This window comes from Thermobia domestica, chromosome 1 (assembly GCF_964235325.1).
Source record: "Thermobia domestica chromosome 1, izTheDome1.hap1.1, whole genome shotgun sequence".
Taxonomy (NCBI): domain Eukaryota; kingdom Metazoa; phylum Arthropoda; class Insecta; order Zygentoma; family Lepismatidae; genus Thermobia; species Thermobia domestica.
The window spans coordinates 64,866,864-64,888,211 of NC_137454.1; the positions used below are offsets into that span (position 1 = coordinate 64,866,864).

The window sequence follows — 21,348 nt, forward strand, 5'->3', positions numbered from 1 at the left end:
TGTTATTGATTATATACTCACCAAGCAGAACATTATGACTATTTACCTAATATCTGATATGTCCATCTTTGCCTCGAAGGACAGCACTAATGAACTAAAGATGTGAAACTGGGTTAATACGGTTGAGTATGGTGGCCATTGCGACAACTAATATTCACAACTGTGGTCCTTGAACTACTACAGCGTAACATTGGCCTTGTGGCAAAGAGCGTTATCCTGCTGAAAGATCCATTGCCAGCTGAAAATATATGGTCGATATTAATGGGTTTATATGATCAGCAATGACCTGCTGATAGCTAGCACAAAGAGCAAAACAAAAGTTACAGTTGATTTATTCTGATCTGTGTGGTCCTATGTTTGAGGATAGTTTTGGAAATGCTGGACACTTTATTACTTTTGCAGATGATTTCACTTGTAAATCTTTGGTATTGTTTCTCCAAACAAAAATCCAAAGGAAGTATTTGAGAAATTTATTGAATTTAAGAATCACATAGAAAATTGAACTAGTCACTAAAGAAAATGATTTCGAAGTAATAATGGTACTGAATACTTTAACCACTTATTTGCTAATTTGTTTAAAAAGTGTGGTATAATACACGAAACTATAGTTTCTTTCACACCACAGCAAAATGGTGTATCAGAAAGATTGAATCGAACTATTATGAAAAAAAGTAGATTGATGCTTCATGATTCAGGTTTAGGTACGAGATACTGGGCGGAAGTTGTTTCGACAGCAGTTCATTTAAAAAACGTTAGTCCTATTGCTGCAACAAGGGTGAACACCTGAGGAAGCGTAGACAGAACATAAAGTTAAGTTATTTACTTATTTTTGGATGTACTGTTTCTTCACTTACTCCATCAAATCAACATAACAAATAGATGCAAAATCTAAAACTTACATTATGGTAGTGTATTGTGAATATACAAAAGAGTATAGGTTAGCTGATCCCACGCGACATGTTAAAGTGATAAAGGCAAGAAATGTTAAATTTTTAGAGCACAGCATAAGTAAACATTAAAATGTGCATAACAATACTGCTAGTTCTGATAGTGTAATGTCACCAACGGGTAGGGATTGAACTTACTAACCCTAACCTAACAAACAAAAAATTTTAAAATGTTACCGATGCATATCTGATTCAAGGAAGTTGTAAATAATGATGTAGATCCTAATGCTGGCGCAATGCAGAATGTGGAATCGGATGAGTCTGTGTTAAATACATGAGTTGTCGGGAAAAATGTAAAAACGTTAGCCTAATAGGGAGCAGAGAGTTCCTGTTTGGACAAAAGATTATGAATGTTTTACGTATCTGTACACGCAATGGCAGATCTTGATGAATTTGTAAATTTTAATGAAGCAATGCCAAGCAAAAACAGTAATGAATGGAAAAATGCTATGGATGAAGAATATTAGTTACTAATGTAAATCAACACGTGGGAATTAATTGATCGTCAAACAGATGACAATATTATTAAATGTAAAAGGGTTTACAAAAGAAAAACAGGCATAGTGAAATATAAAGCGAGATTGGTAGCAAAGGGCTTTGCACGAAAATATGGTGTTAATAATGATGAAACATTCGCTCCAGTTATGACAGTCAACTCTAAGGTTATTGATTGCTTTGGGGGCTGAGCGAGACATAGATATAGTTCATATTGATGTTAGTGCAGCATTTTGGCGATCTCAAAAAGACCTTGTATATGGAACAATCATTGGGTTATGATAAAGGAAATCAGAACAAGGCATGTTTACTGAAAAAGAGTGTTTATGATCTGAAACAATCTAGTAGGGCATAGACTATGAAAATGATTGAAAGTTTGACTAACATAGGCTACAAACAGTGTAAATTTGAATCTTGTGTATATATCAAGGATGTGGAAGACACGAAAGTAATACTTGAAATGTATGTCGATGATTTTATTTTTAGTGAAAACAGAAGCGAGAAAGAAAAACTAATCAAGGTATTGCAATACAACTTTGATGTAAAAGTTCTAGAATCTGTAAAGAATTGTCTTGGTATGAAAATAGACAGAAACAAAGAAACATAAAAGAATATACAAAGAATCTGTTAGCTAAGTTTAACATGGCAAATTATAAATCTGATTCGACACCGATAGAAGTAGGTTTAAAATTGGAAAAAGCTAGAACATATGAAAATAAATATCTGTATCAGAAAATAATAGGATGTTTCGTGTATCTTTTGATGTGCACAAGGACAGACATTGCATATACTTGCAGTAATCTGTCAGTTCAACAATTGCTATGACAAAACACACTGGTTAGCAGCAGCACAAAGAGTGTTAAGATATTTAGCAGGTACGATAGAGTACGGCCATCGCTATCGGAAAAGTGAAGATGACATAAGAATGAGCAGGTCATGTACCCGATAGAAAATCATACACAGATTTTGTTGTAAAGTTAGGAAACTCTACTGTAAACTGAGAGTCAAGGAAACAAAAATAAATAAATAAATAAAATAAAATAAAATAAAAACAACAACAAGACTATTGCCTACTCTAGTATTGAAGCAGAATATTAAGCCTATAGGCTAGAAGAAGCAAAGTTCATCAATAATTTCTTAGAAGGGATATAGGAATTCAGCTTACAAATTACTTTGTAGCCTACAGTGTGTATAATGATAATTAGAATGCTCAAAGACTTGTTGAAAGTGGTCAACAGCATAAACGAACGAAACATGTTGATGTACATCATCATTTGTAAATTATGCTGTAGAACATGGTATGATATATATTGAATATAAACAATCTGATGATATGGTAGCAGATATTTAACTAAAGCTCTCTCGAAATGTAAATATGATAAATATATTAACCAGTTAGGCTAAAAAGGTACTGGTTAAGTATCTACATATTTGAGTAAGAAGTAGTTTAAAATATGTAATCAAGTAATTTGTACTCAAATATGTAGTATCTTGTAATGTGAAAGAAAAATTTATCATACATTTGTAAGGTTAAATTTTGTATACATGCTTCTTCTTTCTCTCTTTATGTTGGAGTACGCCTTTTTGAGTATATGCCGTTGTTGGAGTAATAAAGAAATTGCTTATCATGCTAAAAGTGTCTTCATATGTCTAACCTTATAATTTTAACATTAAAGCATTAGGTAAGTTGTTCTTCTTTAGTTTATACTGATAAAAATGTAATTTTTGCCGGTGAGACTTCATTCACAAACCGCCACTGGCCAGAGTATATTTAAAAACATTATTCTAACATTCGCCTAGTAGAACTGAGGAAGAACACTTTTGGAAAATTTCAGACAGGATTGTCAACAATCGGATTGGAATACAGGATCTCTTGATAACAAACGCAAGAACATTAAAGACTATCCTATACCATATGAACTTACGAAATCAAACATATTTTGATTCAATAAAAGTTACATTATGCTTATTTGTATCCGTTTTGTTTTGATTGTTTAAAAGAAAAGAATAATTTATGCAAAGCAAATAGGCGAAACAACTGCCCAGATCGTTTCCTAATACAATTAAAAGCATACTTGATTGAATTATTTTGCAGCCGAAAATTACTTCTATGCTTTTTTTTTTTTTTTTTGTACATAGCTAAAGTTTGTATGTAGTGTCAAATACTTAATAGTGTATGGTAATAATATAACATTTATATTTAAAATTATTGTAAGAAACACCACAAAATGCATATACAGAGTGTTAATGAACTATACCAACAAAAGTTACAAGGTGATTCTTTACATGAAAATAACAATCCAAAGTTCATATGGACCAAGTCCATAGTTTTAGAGCTAGGACCGTCCAAAGGCATGAAAATAAATAAATAAATAAATTGCAACACGTTAACCTGAACACGAGGAACCGTGGAGTGGTGGTCCATATCGGCGTAAAGGGAGTTATGAATACGCCGTCCAAAAATGCATAGGCCTATTTGAGTGATGTGCAATGAAATGAGCACGAAAGGGACTCTCCATAAGATATAATTCCTAGATATGCATGGAGTCAGGGACGAATTCAGGGGGTTCGGATCGGATCCCCCTTCTCCGGAATCTCCACTTTTCTGTAAATTTAGTCTAATTTAAGGATTATTTTACAATTTAAAACTTATTATCATGGGTGTAGCCAAGGAAGGGCCCATCGGGGCCGCCGCCCCCAAATGGTTTCCTGCCCCCCCCCCAAATGACCAGCTTTTAAAACATCATAGTAAAATTATCTCGTTTCATTCATTTAAAAGTAACAAATTTTATTGACAATTAATAATTTATGGTAAAATAGTAAGGAGAAATATTGCTTTTTTTCCATACCGATCGAAAAATAGTATAGTATCTCTTCCTTATACCGATCGAAAAATAGGATACTTTTTTTGTGACAGTAGATTACACAATTTACTGCGATTTATATGCTTTAAAAGTATATTTTTATATGCTTTAACAAGTGTTCTAAAAGATATAGAGGATGGAAAATTTGGTGAGAAACAATGCTTTTATTGAATTTGGATTTCATTTGCTCTCTCTTTTATTTCTACCTAGTGTAATAAAATATTTTTTTTAAGTCACGGATAATAAATATTTTTGTCAGGAAACCGTAAAGAAATTAAGTGAAATTTCAAAGAAAATCAATCTTGTGTAGATAGGTTCTGTATATAAGGTCTTGAATTTAAAGGTAACAAAGAAAAGTTTTGTTGCTTTTTCACCCACCACCTTCGAACATTGATATGTCACCTAACCTGGAAGATCAAAAATAGTCCCCATCAGCATCGACGACCTTCTGAAAACGTTCTGGAAGGCCATGGAATCGATCGCGGTAGAACTTGGTGGGCCGTGAAACGAAGAAAGTATCAGGACTTTTACTAGGGATTTGAACTGGTGTCCTCTAAGGTGATTGTTCAAAGAATGGAACACGTGATAATCGGACGGTGCAATACCCGGGGAATATAGTGGTTGCAATATTGTTTCCCATCCAAGGCGGAAAATGTTGTCCTGAGTAATCTTAACCACGTGGGACTTAGCGTTGTCCGATAAACGAGGACCCATTTGCAATTCAGAAGCGATGGCTCCAGAGTTTTGAGTTTTTGTTGAGCACAGCTCAATTGCTGACACTACACAGTTGCATTGATACTCTGACCAGCTGGTAGCAGTTCCCGATGCACGATGCACCAAACACACAGAAGGACCTTATTCTGGTACAGTGCTGGTTTCGGTTGTTTTGAAATCGGTTCATGGGATGCTAACCAATGATGACGGCGCCGTGGAGCTTCGTATAGGATACACTTTTTATCACATGTCAACGCCCTGTTCAGAAATGGCTCCGAAACAGTAAATACACACAAGCGACTGCCGCGTTTTCTTCTGGCCCGGAGTCAAAATATGTGAGACCCATTGACCCAACTTGTAGTGCTTCACAAGTTGATGGATGTGCTACCGAATGGTTTCTCCACACACTGAATTGTAGTATCAGTTCCTCTTTGTACATGTGTTGGTCTTCCGGCATGTGATTTTTTCGGGTGTTTCGTCATCGTCCTTAAACTTGTTAAACTATTGCTGCAATGTCCGCGTCGTCACGACACCCTCAACAAAGGCCTGGAATATCTTCTGTCCCAAACAGCGGCGTTTGACCTCCATTTGAACTCGTTCAGCATACATGCTCTTATGACGCTCTGTGGATGTCCCATGTTCCCTCTGTCTTTACGCAAGTTCAGGGTGTGTCTGAATTGCCACACCCAGGTAGTATGTTGGATATACCCACACCAACAACTGACGTTCGCCTTATCTCCACTCGCATTCAACTCACGGTGTGAGGTCCAATTGAACACAGACTTCCACGAAAAGGGACAGAACTTTCTTGGTTACCTTTATAGTTATGCACAAAAGTATAGCGTTTGGTCCCGGGCAGTAGTTCTTGATTAAGCATAATAAAAATTATCTTGAATATAATTTATGGATAATAATAATAATAATAATAATAATAATAATAATAATAATAATAATAATAATAAGCTAAAATAGTGTTTTTAGTTTCCCAGAAGAAAACCAAAATTTTCTTTTCTTTCAGGCCTCAAAAACACTAGCAGCAACACTTTTTTTTTTTGGCTTTGTACATTGTAGCTGGCCCCCCCTCAAAAAGAACGGTCCCCCTACACAAACCTGCTGGCTACACCCCTGCTTATTATCCTTTAAAATTTATGAATAAACTGACTCCATTGTAACTAATATAACATTTATTTTGGCTATTAAAATTCAAGGGGGAAAACGTTTAAAACGTTATCCACAAGTTTCCTATTCAAAAATCTTGATATAATATAACAATAAAGAAAGAAGGAATTCTCCAAATAATGTTAAACTAACATCACACCCCAAAATAGTCGTTTATGGTTTTAGTTTTGTAAATCAAACTCTCTGAAGCTCATGATAAAATGCTTTCTGAACGGAGTAAGGACGACTTTATACCAAAACAAAAATACTTATGGTTTTTTCGCTTATGGTACGTTTTTCTTGCCTGCCAGATTGAATTTAGGCAACCATTACAAGATATACAGGGTGGCCAAGAATAGGTATACAGCAGACCCGTATTTATATATTGTGCGCCCCTGTGTTCTAAATAATTTGTCCCCCATACACACACACACACACACAAACAAACTTATGTCTCAACACGGAAACAAGCCGTGATTTTACAAACACCAGTTCTTGTTGAATAGCAGTTTAGGTATTAAAAGTTACAACGTAATATTAAATGGCCTAAATGTTGATTGATGTGGTATTCTGCCCGAAGATAGGTGACCATTGGTGGACATCACTATGAGACAACAATAATTATTGGTGATAACTTACAAATAATAATAATAATAATAATAATAATTGTTTACATTATTCACCGTCAGAGGGTCTAATGGTTTAATAGCATCTGTATTAATAATACAGTAAGCTGTCTGTCTGTAGGGCTTTTTAACTCGAGAACCAAAAGCTCTCGGAGAAACGATCCAAATGACCTGTTCCAGGTATCTAGGTCATAGCTGAACTGCGATATGGGGGTGCAAAGTTCCAATAAGAATAATATGGGAGCATTTTAAAAGTAATGGAAAACGACAGATATTAGTGTTGAATTCATAGCTTTTGAGGTCGCTGAGTTTAACAGTATCATTTTCCATGATGTTCAAGTTCATTATCACCCATTTGGGTGGGGTGAGAGAGGATTTTTTAAAAACTAATCAGATAAGCTAGCTAATTAGTAATTACCTTAATTACAGCGACTTGAAAACATAAATATATTTTCTCGCGCTTGCGCGGACTCTGCTGGTTGCTAGTTTTAAATATTGCTTTATTGTGAATCTTTAAAAAATCCAAAATTTTGCCGCCCACTAAATTCTGCCGCCCTGTGCTCGAGCACAAAATAGCACTTACCTAAATACGGGCCTGGTATATAGACCCGCACTGACTAGCTCATGGCATTTTATGTAATTTACTTACTGTTATCCATAGAGGTAGCGAATTAGTTTCTTTATTATTTGTTCTTATTCTTTTTTCACTCATGCTTCAAGCTTGGAACAGAACTAATTATCTTAATAAACTAAAATGTCAAACTTGATCAATACAGGACTGTATATCTACTTTAGGGCCACTCTGTATATCAAGATGTAGAACTTTCCAGTACTTGATAAAAAAAAAAAAAAAAAGGCAACCAAAGCGACCCTTGAGATATGTCAGTTTCATAACTTACACTTTAAAGTAACAACTGCAATGTCAGTTTGAAAACCAATCAAGACTGCCAAACTCGCATCGAATACATAAGTCACAAGTACTGGATCTTGAACAAGAAAGTTGTAAAAACTTAAATTTCCGTTTATTTCCCAAAATACCGGCTTTTTATGAAAAAAATTTTAATGCCCCGCTATTGTGCATCAGCACCGCATTACAAATTTTCTAAATTGTATGTAGCAGTGTGGACATCAGTCCGTATCAGAAGATATAATTCTTGATTTAGATTTTTCTAATCGAAAATAATAAACAAACTAAATGTACTAATCTAGAACATTATGGAATGAATTAAGAATTTGTACGTGAAGAGTGATTAAATTGATATACATATCGAAAAATCCGCTGAGAAGTGCTGGAAAGGAAAAACAAATATTCCAGGTAATCTTAGTAAATAAAGAAAAGTAAAATGTATCCAAGAAGAGTAATCCAAATAAAAATGCAGTTTTAATCTAAAATTCAGGTCGGGAGAGACTTCCCTCTCCCTATTCTCCATAAATGTGCTACCACTGCCAATAAATGGATTAATTAAATTCAAAATTATTCAAAGTTAAACAGGTTTTCTAAATTTCATGTATCTAGTTTCATTATTTGGATTCTATTGATGAAAAATATAATCTAATTGTGCACACTAACGTAATATTTACCATGTTCCATATATGATAACAAATGAGTTTATCATTTGAAATAACATCATGATAGTATATTTATTTTAATACAGAACTATTATTATTATTAATTTTAATGGAGTACTTAAATCCGCCGAAAGCTATCTATGCTATTTGATTATGTAAAATGATTAAAAATATATAAGAAAATATAAATGAAGTATGATTATAATATATGTACGTATCTAGATAGATATATACTAGTAAGAAGATAAAAATACGATAAATATTTATGATTATGATGATGAATGTTTTACTACGAGAGGAAGAATATTATTTATAAAATGGCGGAGATGAGTAATTGTTCTGTGCAAATAATAATAATAATAATAAGCAGTATTTATGAGCAGAAATGTATAACTATCTAGATGTCATGGGAACATTGGAGCAAGATACGATCAAGCAAGTTATCCAATCGATAAACCATGTTGACTAACTGTTATTGTTATTATTTCATGTAATATATTTTTGCAATAGACGATAAAACTGCATGTGTATCTTATGTTTTATTTGTTTTCTATGTCTGTCTTTGATCAAAAATCATATATAGGTATATACATATTGAATCTGGATACCTTCTGAAGTTCCCAAGCCGTTACGCGCGAGGGTGGCGACTCCGTTGATGCCGGGCCAAATTTGATAGATGTCTACATATAAATTGTAAGTATCGCCATTTTCCTGACCATCTCATCTACGGGTTGAGGAGGTGCAGTTCAAATTGTCCCCCCCCCAAAAAAAAACTGCTTTTTTCCTCTAGTTCGGAGTAACAGGGATGCAGTGTATTTTTTACTATTTGGACGTCCTTAGCTGAAACTATACACTTTTCTCCAAATGCCCACATGAACATTTTTGTTTTTTTTAAATTTTGATGTGAAGAATCATTCCTCAAAGTCTATCGCTATAGCTCATTAACACTCTGTATAATTAATCTATAATGTGTTTTCACAAACAATAAATCGCAAGTTTGAATTTCATTCTGCTACCTTAAATGGTTAACGCTCATGGTTTCTACTTTGATCTCCACTCTGGCTACAGACATTTCAGTGGTAATCCATCACCATGAGGCAAGGAGTCACTTGAATTACTAAATAGCGAACTAGGATCTGAAAATCTATAAACAACAACGACAGAAACCAATGTGTTTGTTGATCATACATCATATAACGCAAAGCCATCTGTCCCCCCATATCCTTCTTGCACTCGATTTGATTTAATCTCAACAACATTAGAAACTTCTTTCCAGTGATTTAACCAGAGACTACAGGTCACTCATTAGCTTTACAGTTCTACAGTTCTTGCGCTCAAAAAGACATTACTCACCTGAAGTTTTTGGTGAAGAAGACATGTCCTGTGATCTGGAAACCCAGCGGGTAGTCTGGAAAGAAAAGGAAGAAAAATATATTTTACTGAACTAAAATCATAATACCCTACACAAAAATAATATTAAACGACAAAATATTACAAAGAGATTAACTAATAGTGCCACACATTTTCTTAACATATACTCAGCGAGATATCATATCATTGAAGGTTTACAGGAATAGGCAAGAAATTGCTGCAGGTGTTGTTTTTGAAAAAGCTTCTAATCAAATGAAATGGCAAGTGTTGATGGAAATTTCACTGGTTGGGAAATAGAGACAAAAGACATCCAAATCTTCTGCAGGCTGCCAACTGTACGAGTGAACTAATAATTTGGAGATTGGTTTTCTTTTATTGGTTAAAAGCAACAATTCGATTATTATTGTTAATAAGTTTCATGGTTTTCTCTCCTCTCAAACTTTGAAAAATAAAGATCCTAACTCCGAGAGACGTAAAAGCATTTCAGCGCGATGCGGACGCTTTCTTCGTTAAGACATTGTCGTACTTAAAGGAATTACATGACTACGTAAATTCCGTATACAAATATTGTGAACCATTGAATTTGGAAAAACCTCTCAATTGCTCTGATGATACTAATATTTTCAATCATGTAAACATTGACAAGCTGTATTCAGAATTCACTACTTTTTTTAAAAAAAAAGTGCAAAGAGAGATTGATCAATCATTTTCTGTTAGTTGTAAATGGTTGAACGTTTTTAAAGCTATATCTGACTCAACAGAGTTGTTTAATTTAGCTGCATTTGTATTATCAATACCTGCAAGTAATGAATTTTGCACTGAGAAAAAAATGTATGTAGCGTACGTAAAATTGTATGTTACATTTGTAAATCCTGTAGTTTTTGGACTTAACGTACAGCAAACGTATAACTGAAAACGCATGTTTTATAATACTTTCTGTATAAGTGTTCCACCTGTACGTACTTTCCATATGAAACAATATAGGCGGTCAAAATCTCACGTACAAATGGACGTATATAACATATAGCTGACGAGCGGTTGCTGAATGCGAAAAGTAACTAAACGGAAGTTACTGTCACACCCAAAGGACACGAGTAAGATTTATTCCACTGCAGCAGGAATCTGATGTGCTTTTGTGGGTAGCCATACTGCCATTTCTAACGAGAGCGAAGCCCCACGAGAGTAGGCTTAATCTGGTGAAGAAGTCTTTTAATATTTGCTGTGTCGGGTGAACGGTGTAGCATACGGATAACGTATGCTCCGTACTGATTTCTGTAGTAAGCAAGAGGATTTCGTATATTTGTACAATCTACCGCTGTCTGGAGTTTTTCTCAGTGTGTGAAAGAGTGTTTCTCAGTACGATGGAAAACGCTTGGACCGATACAAGAAACTGTCACTGAAAATTTACTGAAATCTGAACTAGTGATAAAAATTAACATTCACATGACCTACAGAGAATTTTACTTTTATCCAAAAAATAATCCTGCTGTATTGAAAAGTGCTAAAAATGAAAACAAGCATAAGTTTAAGTCTGTTCAAAAATAAATCTTAATTACAGTTGCTAAACATGGATTTAAAAAAAAAATACATGAATGTGTTTAACTGAAATAAGATTCTAATTTAATGAAATTGAATTTTAGGACTCAAGCTGTGAATATACGGATGAGCAGGTTTGAAAGTTGGCAGCCCTGATCTGTTACCGAGTGATTTCATTTGTATAAACTCACTCAGCGTTTAGAGACTGCAAATTCTCCCCAACAAAGAAAATAATTGAAATTTAGAAAGCAATTCTATTAATAAAAATGACAGAATGTTTCTTCTAAGTGCCCTTACTCCCAATAGGGATACAAACAATCAAGAGGTGCTTCATTAGAATGCCAGAATGACCCTCCCAAATGGGAGTCTCTCACAATTATTAGCAATATGTACAGCTGGCTATCAGAATAATGGACAAATCTGGACTTGGAAACAAGTCAGATGTCTGGGTTAACTACAATCGTGACCGCAGCATCAGGATGTTGGCGAGGGTGTGTTTTAGAATAAAATCCATACTATGTGAGGACCAGTAGAACGGCAATGCGCAGTAAAATGACCAGACGATGATGGCGTAAAACCGGCAACCTGTTCATTTTCCAAAGTGGGCAAATTGTTGGCGTTCGGTTATGTGACGCGAGCGTGATAGAAGTAGCAAGTGTGTTGAGTGTGTCGCAATGAAAAGCGTCCAAGGTGATGAATCCTATAAAACTCACGGCAAAACCACATCGGCAAAGAGGAACAGCGGTCGGAACAAAACCCTTAGTGACAGATTTGCCGAATATTAAAGCGGATTGTCACTCAGAACCGTCGTGCGATTGCACGAAGGAATTCAAATAGCGCTTCCTACAGCCTGGTCGACAATCACAGTCTGCTGTGAATTAGATGGCATGGGCATACGAAGTCGCATTGCATAGGCGAAACCGCTAAGGGTCATAACGCTTTCGTACGTCAATGATGTCGCGAACATGCACTATGGACCGCTGATTATAGGAAAGTGTACATGGTCAGACAAGACATGAGTCAATCGTTCACCTGATTTCGAAGATCTTAACCATGGCCCGTGTTTATGTGTGGCACACGCTCAAAGAAACCTATGATCCGCAAAGTCCCCGCCCAATCGTGAAGCATGACGGCGGCTCTATGATGCTATGGGGTGCAATATCCTGGTTTTAAGTACGTCCTGCGCTGACGCTTATCGGTCGCGTCACTAATTTGATTGTTTCTATTGTAGAGAACCTTGTGCATCCCATGGTCCAGATCTTGTTTCCGGGCAATGACGCCATATTCCAGGATGATAACATGTCCATTCCAGGGATACAATGGGCATATACGGGAGTAGAAGGCGTGTACCCACCTAATATATTTTTATAATACAGCATATACCCACTTCGGGTTTACGACAGAACAAGTGTATACAGAAGTGGGTATACGTTGTATTTTTGGAAATGGTCTAGCTATCAAAAATTATACCATTACCAGTATATCACTGGCCCATTTACACAGCTGTTGTGGTGTCGCTTGAGGAGCATCGGAATGAAGCTGAATACCTCCTCTGGCCCGCCAATCCCCGGATCTGAACATAATTGAAAATCTATGGTTTGTTTTCGAGACATGAATGAGGAGCAGATTTCCGCCTCCATTCTCTCTCACGGGACTGAGTGATGTTGCATGCGAAATGGTGGAGTATTATACTTATTACTATTCACGACCTCATTGACTGCATTCCACGTCGCATTAGATCTGTTCGGAGATGAAAGGTAGTCCAACACCATATTAACCTGGTAACTTGCAATTTTCAGGTTTCCATTATTTTGATAATCTTCTGTATAATATTCTTTACATTCTGATAAAGGAAACCTTAAATAAATTTTACAATATAGTGTGATCTATATTCAATCTTTATTATCAATATCATCAATCAATATATAATTTATTATTGTATCTATATCATAAGTGTTACGATTATAGTGAAACCTCTCAATAATGGACATCGATAGGATATGGTTACTGTACGGAAATTAGAAGTGCCCGTAACAGAGAGGCCACACACATTTAGATAACTCAGTTTATGTAAGAATTGTATGTAGTATATTGTAAATACATTACTTATTAGCTCCCGACGTAAGCATTTGAGGAGCTTACAGTTTTACTCTTTCTCTCTCTCTCTCTCTCTCTCTCTCTCTCTCTCTCTCTCTCTCTCTCTCTCTCTCTATATATATATATATATATATATATATATATATATATATATATATATATATATATATATATATCCTCCTGAGGCCCAAGATTTAAAAAAAAAGTAATTTCTATTTGTTTTAACGATACTTAGAGTTCTAGACCAACAAAGAAACGCAAAATTTAGGAATTTTTTAAAAAACTTTATTCTGTCACGTGAAACACTATGTAGAGTATTCTCTACATTGGGCCTTTACTTGAAATTGTGCATTATTTTAATATGACCAGAATAAGATGTTTAATATGAAACTTTTAACAAACAATTTTTTTTTTTTTTTGTTTTCTAAATGACTGTTCAGATAATTGCTCCAGGCATATTCACATTTATAAAACATAATATCATCACACTTCTTTTAATATTTTGAACATGTTTATGCCTCTAAACGTGAGAATATTTTTGGAAACACTCTACGAACTATATGTATATAGTAAAGATTATTTTCGGAGTCACCACAATCAGTGACTAACACAACCTTATTGGTTTCTGTGGAATTCCAAGAAACAATTTCTTGTTGGCTGCAAACACAAAAAGACATTACATTCTATACAATACGTTCTGGAAAATTTGTTACATTTCTCATTTCTGCATCTGGGATAGCGCTTAATTTCTCCATTGATAGCCGGCATATGTTTTGCTGCGCAGACTCTTTTCGGTTTAGTTGGCAATGGACTCATAGGTCTTCCTCTTGCGCGTATTTCTTCATCTTCTTGATTATTTTCGAGAGAATCATCTTCATCAGTGTGAATAAGTGTTTCTGCGATATTAATTTTGAAATCCAGAAGTTTCATTACCTCCTTTTTCGGCACTTTATGCTTCTTGCATTCCGTTGTATAAAGAAACCAACTATTTACAACTGCTAAGTCAAACATATGGAAAATCATGCGTATTGTCCATTTTTTGGTTCTTGATGTCATCCGCTAAAATGACAACATGCGATCACATAGATCGACTCCCCCCATGAACTTATTATACTTTGCAACCACTGCAGGCATTGGAACTGAAATATGTTTCTGATCCTTCTTGCTCCATCTCTCACATGTGCCGAGTGGTTCAATTCCTGCTTCACTGGGTACCAATACAACACTCCTGTTATCATACCACTTAACTGCTGCCAAACCACCATCACTCCTTACAACCATGTCATGGCTGTCTCTGCCTTCCTTCTTTAGTGTAGTGTCTGATTTGAGGAGACGTTTTTCTTCATTCGGTAGCCTACTTAAGATAATGGTTCCTGTAGATGGCATTTCCTTGCTATTGAGAAAGTCGATTAGTTGTACAGACGTAAAATATCGATCAAAATATAACCTTGTACCAGGAGGAATTGTTTCTATTAACTTTACAACAGAGGCTCCTCCAATGCCAAGTTCGCGAAATTCCTCCGAAAGTGTTCCTTTTCCCTGGTATGGAAAGAAATCAAGTACACAACCATCATGGTTTGCTAGCACGAACAACTTGATGCCAACAGGATTCGGCTTGCCTGGAACATACTGTCTTATTTTAGTTTTACCACTAAATGGTACGATTTGTTCATCAATGCACACATGAGAGCTCCTAGGTATACCGAGACAACCACTTCTGACCCGATCTAACAAAGGTCATATTTTCCAAAGTCTATCCTTTCGTTTCTCTTCTTCTGAAATGTCACTATCAAACACAAGTTTCAGCCTTGACCTTAGACAGAAAAAACGATTTCTTGTGAATGTATTGCACACAATAGGAACTTTCGTTGCTTTTTGCCAATACATTCTTAAGTTAGGATAGCCCAGACAAGACATATACATAGACACACCAAATAACTTTTTCACTTCTGTCGCAGTAAGTTTTAATGGAAACGATGACAGTGATAGATGAGTTTGTTCTGTTTTCTCAGCGATAAGATGAAATATTTCATCGTCGATGAACCTTGAGAAGTAAGTAATGGGATTATGGATAGTACTATCATCATCAGAGATGTGTGTGTCCGGGAGTTTTGGCTCAAACTTCATCTTCTTCCAAATCCGTCGCCTTCCAGTTGAAATATTCTGTGTATCTTCAGTTGATGAAATATATTTTCACCTTCTGTTGAACTAGAATATTCGGTTCCAGCATCTTCACATACCCAGTCCTCGTTAGCAGATGTGTCTGCATCAGATACATCGGATCTATCCAGAGCATCTAAAATCTCCTCCGGTGTCATACGTTTTCTTCCTGGCGGACTACCTACAAAAAATGGAAAATATTCAAATTAATTAAATTGCTGTCTGACAGTATGGAAAATCAACAGTAACACATGTTAAGAGACATGCAAGAAAACGAACGAAAAAACCGTGTGCCCTAAGAATCTAGTAAGCAGTTCAATGACTCGGATGGGAGTCGAATCATGGGGCTCTTGAACAAGTGATGGTGACATTAACCATTAACTAGATCCCCGAATATCAGTTTTTATTCTCTTCGTTTTTGAACCTATTTAAAAGCTATGAAACGAACTCTTACTATTCATTCCATTACAGCCAATTCGGAAGTTGAAATAGGCGTCTTTATTAGAACCTTATCAGAACAATACTACGAATCAATAATGAATATATTAACCACAATTCTCCATTACAATTACATATCTTACCGGTACTGCATGTGATTACAGCAAAATCATTTTCCATAGCGGAAGTTAAAAGTCTTCAATTTCACAGTTAATTGAAAATTACGAAAAAAAAAAAAAAATCTTTCTGATGCTTCGTGTGAATAACGAAATCTACTTATTAATTGAAATTTCAGATCAAGGTATTAAAAACCAAACTTCATTTGTCCATTCTTGTGCTTTGAGATGCTAAATAAAGGTACAAAATGTATTTCATGTATGAATTTAATTCGGGAGGGGTTCAAATTCAATAATAGATTAACTTACATGTAAAATTACCCTTAAATTAGACTAAATTTACAGAAAAAATCATAATTTCGGAACCTCCCCGAACCTCCCCCTACGCACGTCTCTGTCAGGAAAGAGAAATTAAAGAGTACTGATATTATTTTCAGAAACCGTAGAAGCCCAAATGCAAATTTGCTCACGTACAACTAATTTTAAAATAGTCTGAACGTGATGGTATTGGATGGACATTGATTGTTCTCTTAAGTGCTTACGGCCCAATGTATAGAGGATTCTACATAATCGGAAAATATGCGTTGTCTTTCGGAAAACGTAATTTTTCAACAAAGTGATGCCATATAACTAAATTCTATAATCCAAGGAACAAATATGAATGGAACTATTAATTACCAGTACCTATAAGAGCCTGAAATAGCACTCACCTTTTGAGCTTCCTGGCACAGCGTTCATTTTGCTTGCAGTCCCCTTTCAATAGAAGCGATTGACAACCAAGTGCCCTATGCAGACGAACCATCTGGTGGCAAAAGTAAGACTTAAGAGCCAAGATATCGAAGAAGCACAATGTGCACGCACAGCGTTGCCAGCTACGATAATAAAACACACAGAATTTATGAATTTATGTATTTCTCGGTAACTACTGGCTAAATCGAAGTAAAATCTGGTGGGCAAGTAGCCCATCGGTCTAAGGTATAAAAATCGGTATATCTGGGAGCCGAGCTCGACCAGGAACAGGCTCGGTTCGGCTCGCTTTATATGTTGTATTTTATTTGCACTTTCCATGGGCATTAATGTTTAAATGTGTATATGGGACAACAGAGGCTGTGTTCCTCAACTATGCACGCATCTGAGTTCGGTTCATCGACTATCTTTCCCTTTGTAAAAGTAAATATAGGCTAATATTGAAATACCGTACTTAATACTCGAATTATTGGGGAAATGAAAGGAAAATTCCCTTCCGTGAAGAAACAAATGAATCGCTGGGATGCACTTATATGGGCGTGTACTGAACAAAACAATGCTTATGTGATAATTTTCTTCTAAAGTATGTCATTCTTCCATAAGAGTCCCGTAATGCTCACTCACTGTATTAAAAGGAAACGTAGCCCAATATTAATATATTAGGCTTATTATTAAATACTGAAAAAAGACAAAAATGTATGATTTATGAACTTCTTGGGTAACTCTGCAATAACTGTCTGCCGTGCAATCCTGTGGACGCTACTTAGGCTTACTGATTGCGGTGGCGGTCGCCCATTGCCCTCCCTGTGGATCCGCCAATGATTATGAAGAGGTAACTAAAACGTTGGGGGTAAAAGAAGATCGTCCATGTCCGTATCGGAGGGTGTCCATAAAAAAGAGGGTTCCTTCCCCGACAGAAAAGTTCGTTAGTATTACGAAGGTGTCTGTTAAGGGTGGTTTCACTATATTATTATTATTATTATTATTATTATTATTATTATTATTATTATTATTATTATTATTATTAATAATAATAATAATAATAATAATAATAATAATAATAATAATAATAATAATAATAATAATAATAGTCTTATATATAAAGTTCCAGGTAAAAGAGCGCTAGACTCTCAGAGGTAAAAGAGCAAAATCATAGGGCTTACATAAAGTTCGCGAACGATACACTAAACAGAATACATTACCAAAAAATTACAAATACAGAATATCCGGGTTCAAGTCGAGACAATGTCACAAGGTGCGAAACGATAAGAATATCTGCAATTGCTCCAATGAAAAAAATAATTCGAAAGACGATTCAGAAGCGGTCAACGTTGTTTCTACCTCCTTGGATCTTTAGATCTATCTGATTTCTTGCAGTGTTTCTTTCAGAAATAATATTCCAGGTGCAGGCACACTTAGCACTCCGGGGGGCATTGCTGATACTATTATTCTATTTATTATTATATTATAAACGTATTATTTTGGTCTGTTCCGGGGAGGGGGGAAGTGCCCCCCCGAAAAACAGGTCTGGAAGAAACACTGCTTGCAAAGGATGCTCCTTGACAACACGAACTGTGAATGTTTATTTTATGGTGAGAAGTGGTCGGAATCAAAATCCTGTAAGAAATAGATTCAGTGCGTAATATGTCAGAGTTGTCCTTATCTTGATTGTTTCTAATGTGACAGAAAAACGCTTCCATTTGTGCCTTTTGTTCTTATGAGTCTTAAAGATTACAAGGTAATCGTCATTTTTCAGTTCTGAGTGCGTAGATCTGTGTTTTTCACCAAGTTAACGTTTAGGGTATAATTAGCCTATATACACTCAGTGCTATAATAAAACTCTATATGCAGATCAGGATTATGTCGGTATCATAGATGCATACAGCATTATAAATCTGGAAAAAGCAAGAGAACTCATATTTTCTTTTAAAATTTACCATTTTTTCATATTAGCACCTTATTTTCCAAGTCATAAATTTCTCAAGGGTTTTTCCAAACTTGTATAATTCAACACTTAGTGTACTGTTTTCAATATGCGTTCGGGAATACAAAGACAAAATTGAAAACCAAAAAAAATGTTCCACATTCTCACCTTCTCCCATATTATTTTCTACTTTTTAGCGCTTTTGTTAAAGTAGATTACTATTATTTTTTTTTATTTTCTTCATTTCAATGTGTTTCACAAGTTGGCTATATTTCTTTATTTATTTACTTTTTGTACTTTTTTGTTAACCCCAGTAGTTTAGTTAGATACCTAAACTAAAGGCTGGGCACTAACATATAAAATGGATCAGCCTACGAAACATGCATGAGTAACTATATCAAATTTTAAACTATGTCTGCAAGAAAACTTATGGTTACTGTCTTTTGGGATAGGAAAGGTATACCGCTAGTCGACCTCTTGGAAAGTGGTGCAATAATTACAGCTCACAAATATTGTGGAACGTTACAGAAGTTGCAATGAGCAATTCAAAACAAATGTCGAAGAAAACTAAACGGCGTGACAAACATCTTGGCATTTGAAGGCGGCGCTCCAAGTTCCCTTTAAATGCTGCTAGCAAATAAGAGGCCAGCGGTATTGTCACATTTATTTTGTACACATCCACATCTATTCTCTGTCACCTGATCGCGCTGTAGTTTGTCTGCTTAGCCATAGCCACACCCCTTTACCACTTGGCAACGTCGCGCCAAAGCTTGCGTTTTATTCGTTCAGCCGAAATGCCAAGATGTTTGTCACAGGCTTTAGGTGCAAAACTCCTGCTGTTCCATGACAACATCCGCCCGCATTCGACCAAGTCCTACATGCCTTACATTGAGAGGTTTTCGACCATCTGCCATATAACCCGGATCTCGCGCCAAGTAGCTACCACTTGTTTTTTTCACATGAGGACCTGGCTAGCAACACAGCGCATTGATGACGATGCAGACCTTTAGGCTGGCGTGCAGGCAGGCGTCAATTTTTATTATGACAATGGACTTTGTAAGATTGCTCATCGCTATGGTAAGTACCTAAACTTGTATGGCGACTATGTCGAAGGTCGTGTAAGAGTGTAAACGGATCGAACTAAGAATCTCTTCCTTTTTTGAAGTTGGTTAAAAAGTGTCCCTATTATTCGAATCGAAAGTGTCTCGTATTTTGTTTTTCAAAAATGTATGAACCTAGTTGTACTAAATGTAAACACACACCAACATACAACATACCTTCAATCAAAGGATGTAGGACTAGACTACTATCATTCGTATTGTGAACACTTTTATTATTCACCAAGATCATACGTATATCAATTCCTTGAATTTCTTTGTTACACACATACATAGAACATACACACATACATAGAAAAAATTCAAGGAATTGATATACGTATAATCTTGGTGAATAATACGAATAAATAGTCTAGTAGTCTACATCCTTTGATTGAATACCCATCAATATTCAAGTACTGGACATCACGTTCCAAAGGTTGATGGATATGAAATGAATAGACATTTGTGTAAAAACTTGAGTCCTAAGTCATACATTCATTCATTCTTGCACTTAATAAATATGAGGAATCAAGTGGAAGCTTGAGGTCATGACACGGATTTCCTGAAGTAACTTTGGCTTGTCGTTGCAAAGCACCTGTGAAAAGAAGAGAACTGCATTCTTTCCTCCATCTTGTAAGCACTGTACAATACTCGAACGTTGAGTAGGCTAACGTTTAAATATGAATCATCCAATTATAGGTAATTGTATGGATACGAACGTAAGTCTACACAAAAGCTCTATTAACAAGTACAGAAATACGACAATGGACAAAGGTGGTTTAAGAGTCACGGAGATAAAGGATTTATAATTTTTGTAACCACAGTTTATCTCGTGTCCAATGGTAAACAAGACCCTTTCTTCTTTTAATGGAATACTACATAAACAATTCATTATTCGATTTGCACTACTTCGTGCTGAGTTGCTGAAAAGCCAGCAATGTCAACTCATTACCGCAACGATGTATCACGCATTCAATGACCGTAATCACACACAGACAAAGCCAATAAACGTGGAGTTATTCCATGGATCTCTCTTCCAAAAGCCACACCACTCACATTCCGAAGCATTCATGTCCAATGTGCATCCTCTTCGCCTATCGTGACCTGCTTAACCTCGACAACTCGACCCACGTCTTCAGCTTTAGGCGATTTTCTTACGACAAAGCTATTGACCTTTTTAAGTTTTCTTATTTTTATAAGATAATTCAATAATTTATCAGTTCAGGGTGTTTTTAAAAAGTGGGAGATGATTCAAAATATAAAAGCTTGTTAAAAAAGTTGAAGAAAGTGGACAGATTATATTACATTATAAATGCTTACAAATTTCATACAAATAATTTAAGAGGATTATGAGAAAACACTAATTTTTAGAGCTGTCTTTCTCAACAAAAGTTCCCTGAGAAGAGTGTAGAAGAGGAACTGATTTGAAAAATATAAAATTATTGACAAGTTATATCTTAAAACATCCTGGGCCTTATGCAGAGTC

At 35.5% G+C, this 21,348-nt stretch overlaps 1 protein-coding gene across 1 annotated transcript in view; it reads right to left on the bottom strand.

Moving 5' to 3' along the window:
- Rab3GAP1 (RAB3 GTPase activating protein subunit 1) overlaps window positions 1-21,348 on the bottom strand; it is a 363,483-nt gene that overhangs the window by 26,805 nt on the left and 315,330 nt on the right. The window contains exon 9 of the mRNA XM_081758024.1: window positions 9,727-9,781. Coding sequence (XP_081614150.1) covers window positions 9,727-9,781 — 55 coding nt within the window. The remainder of the gene's footprint in view (window positions 1-9,726; window positions 9,782-21,348) is intronic.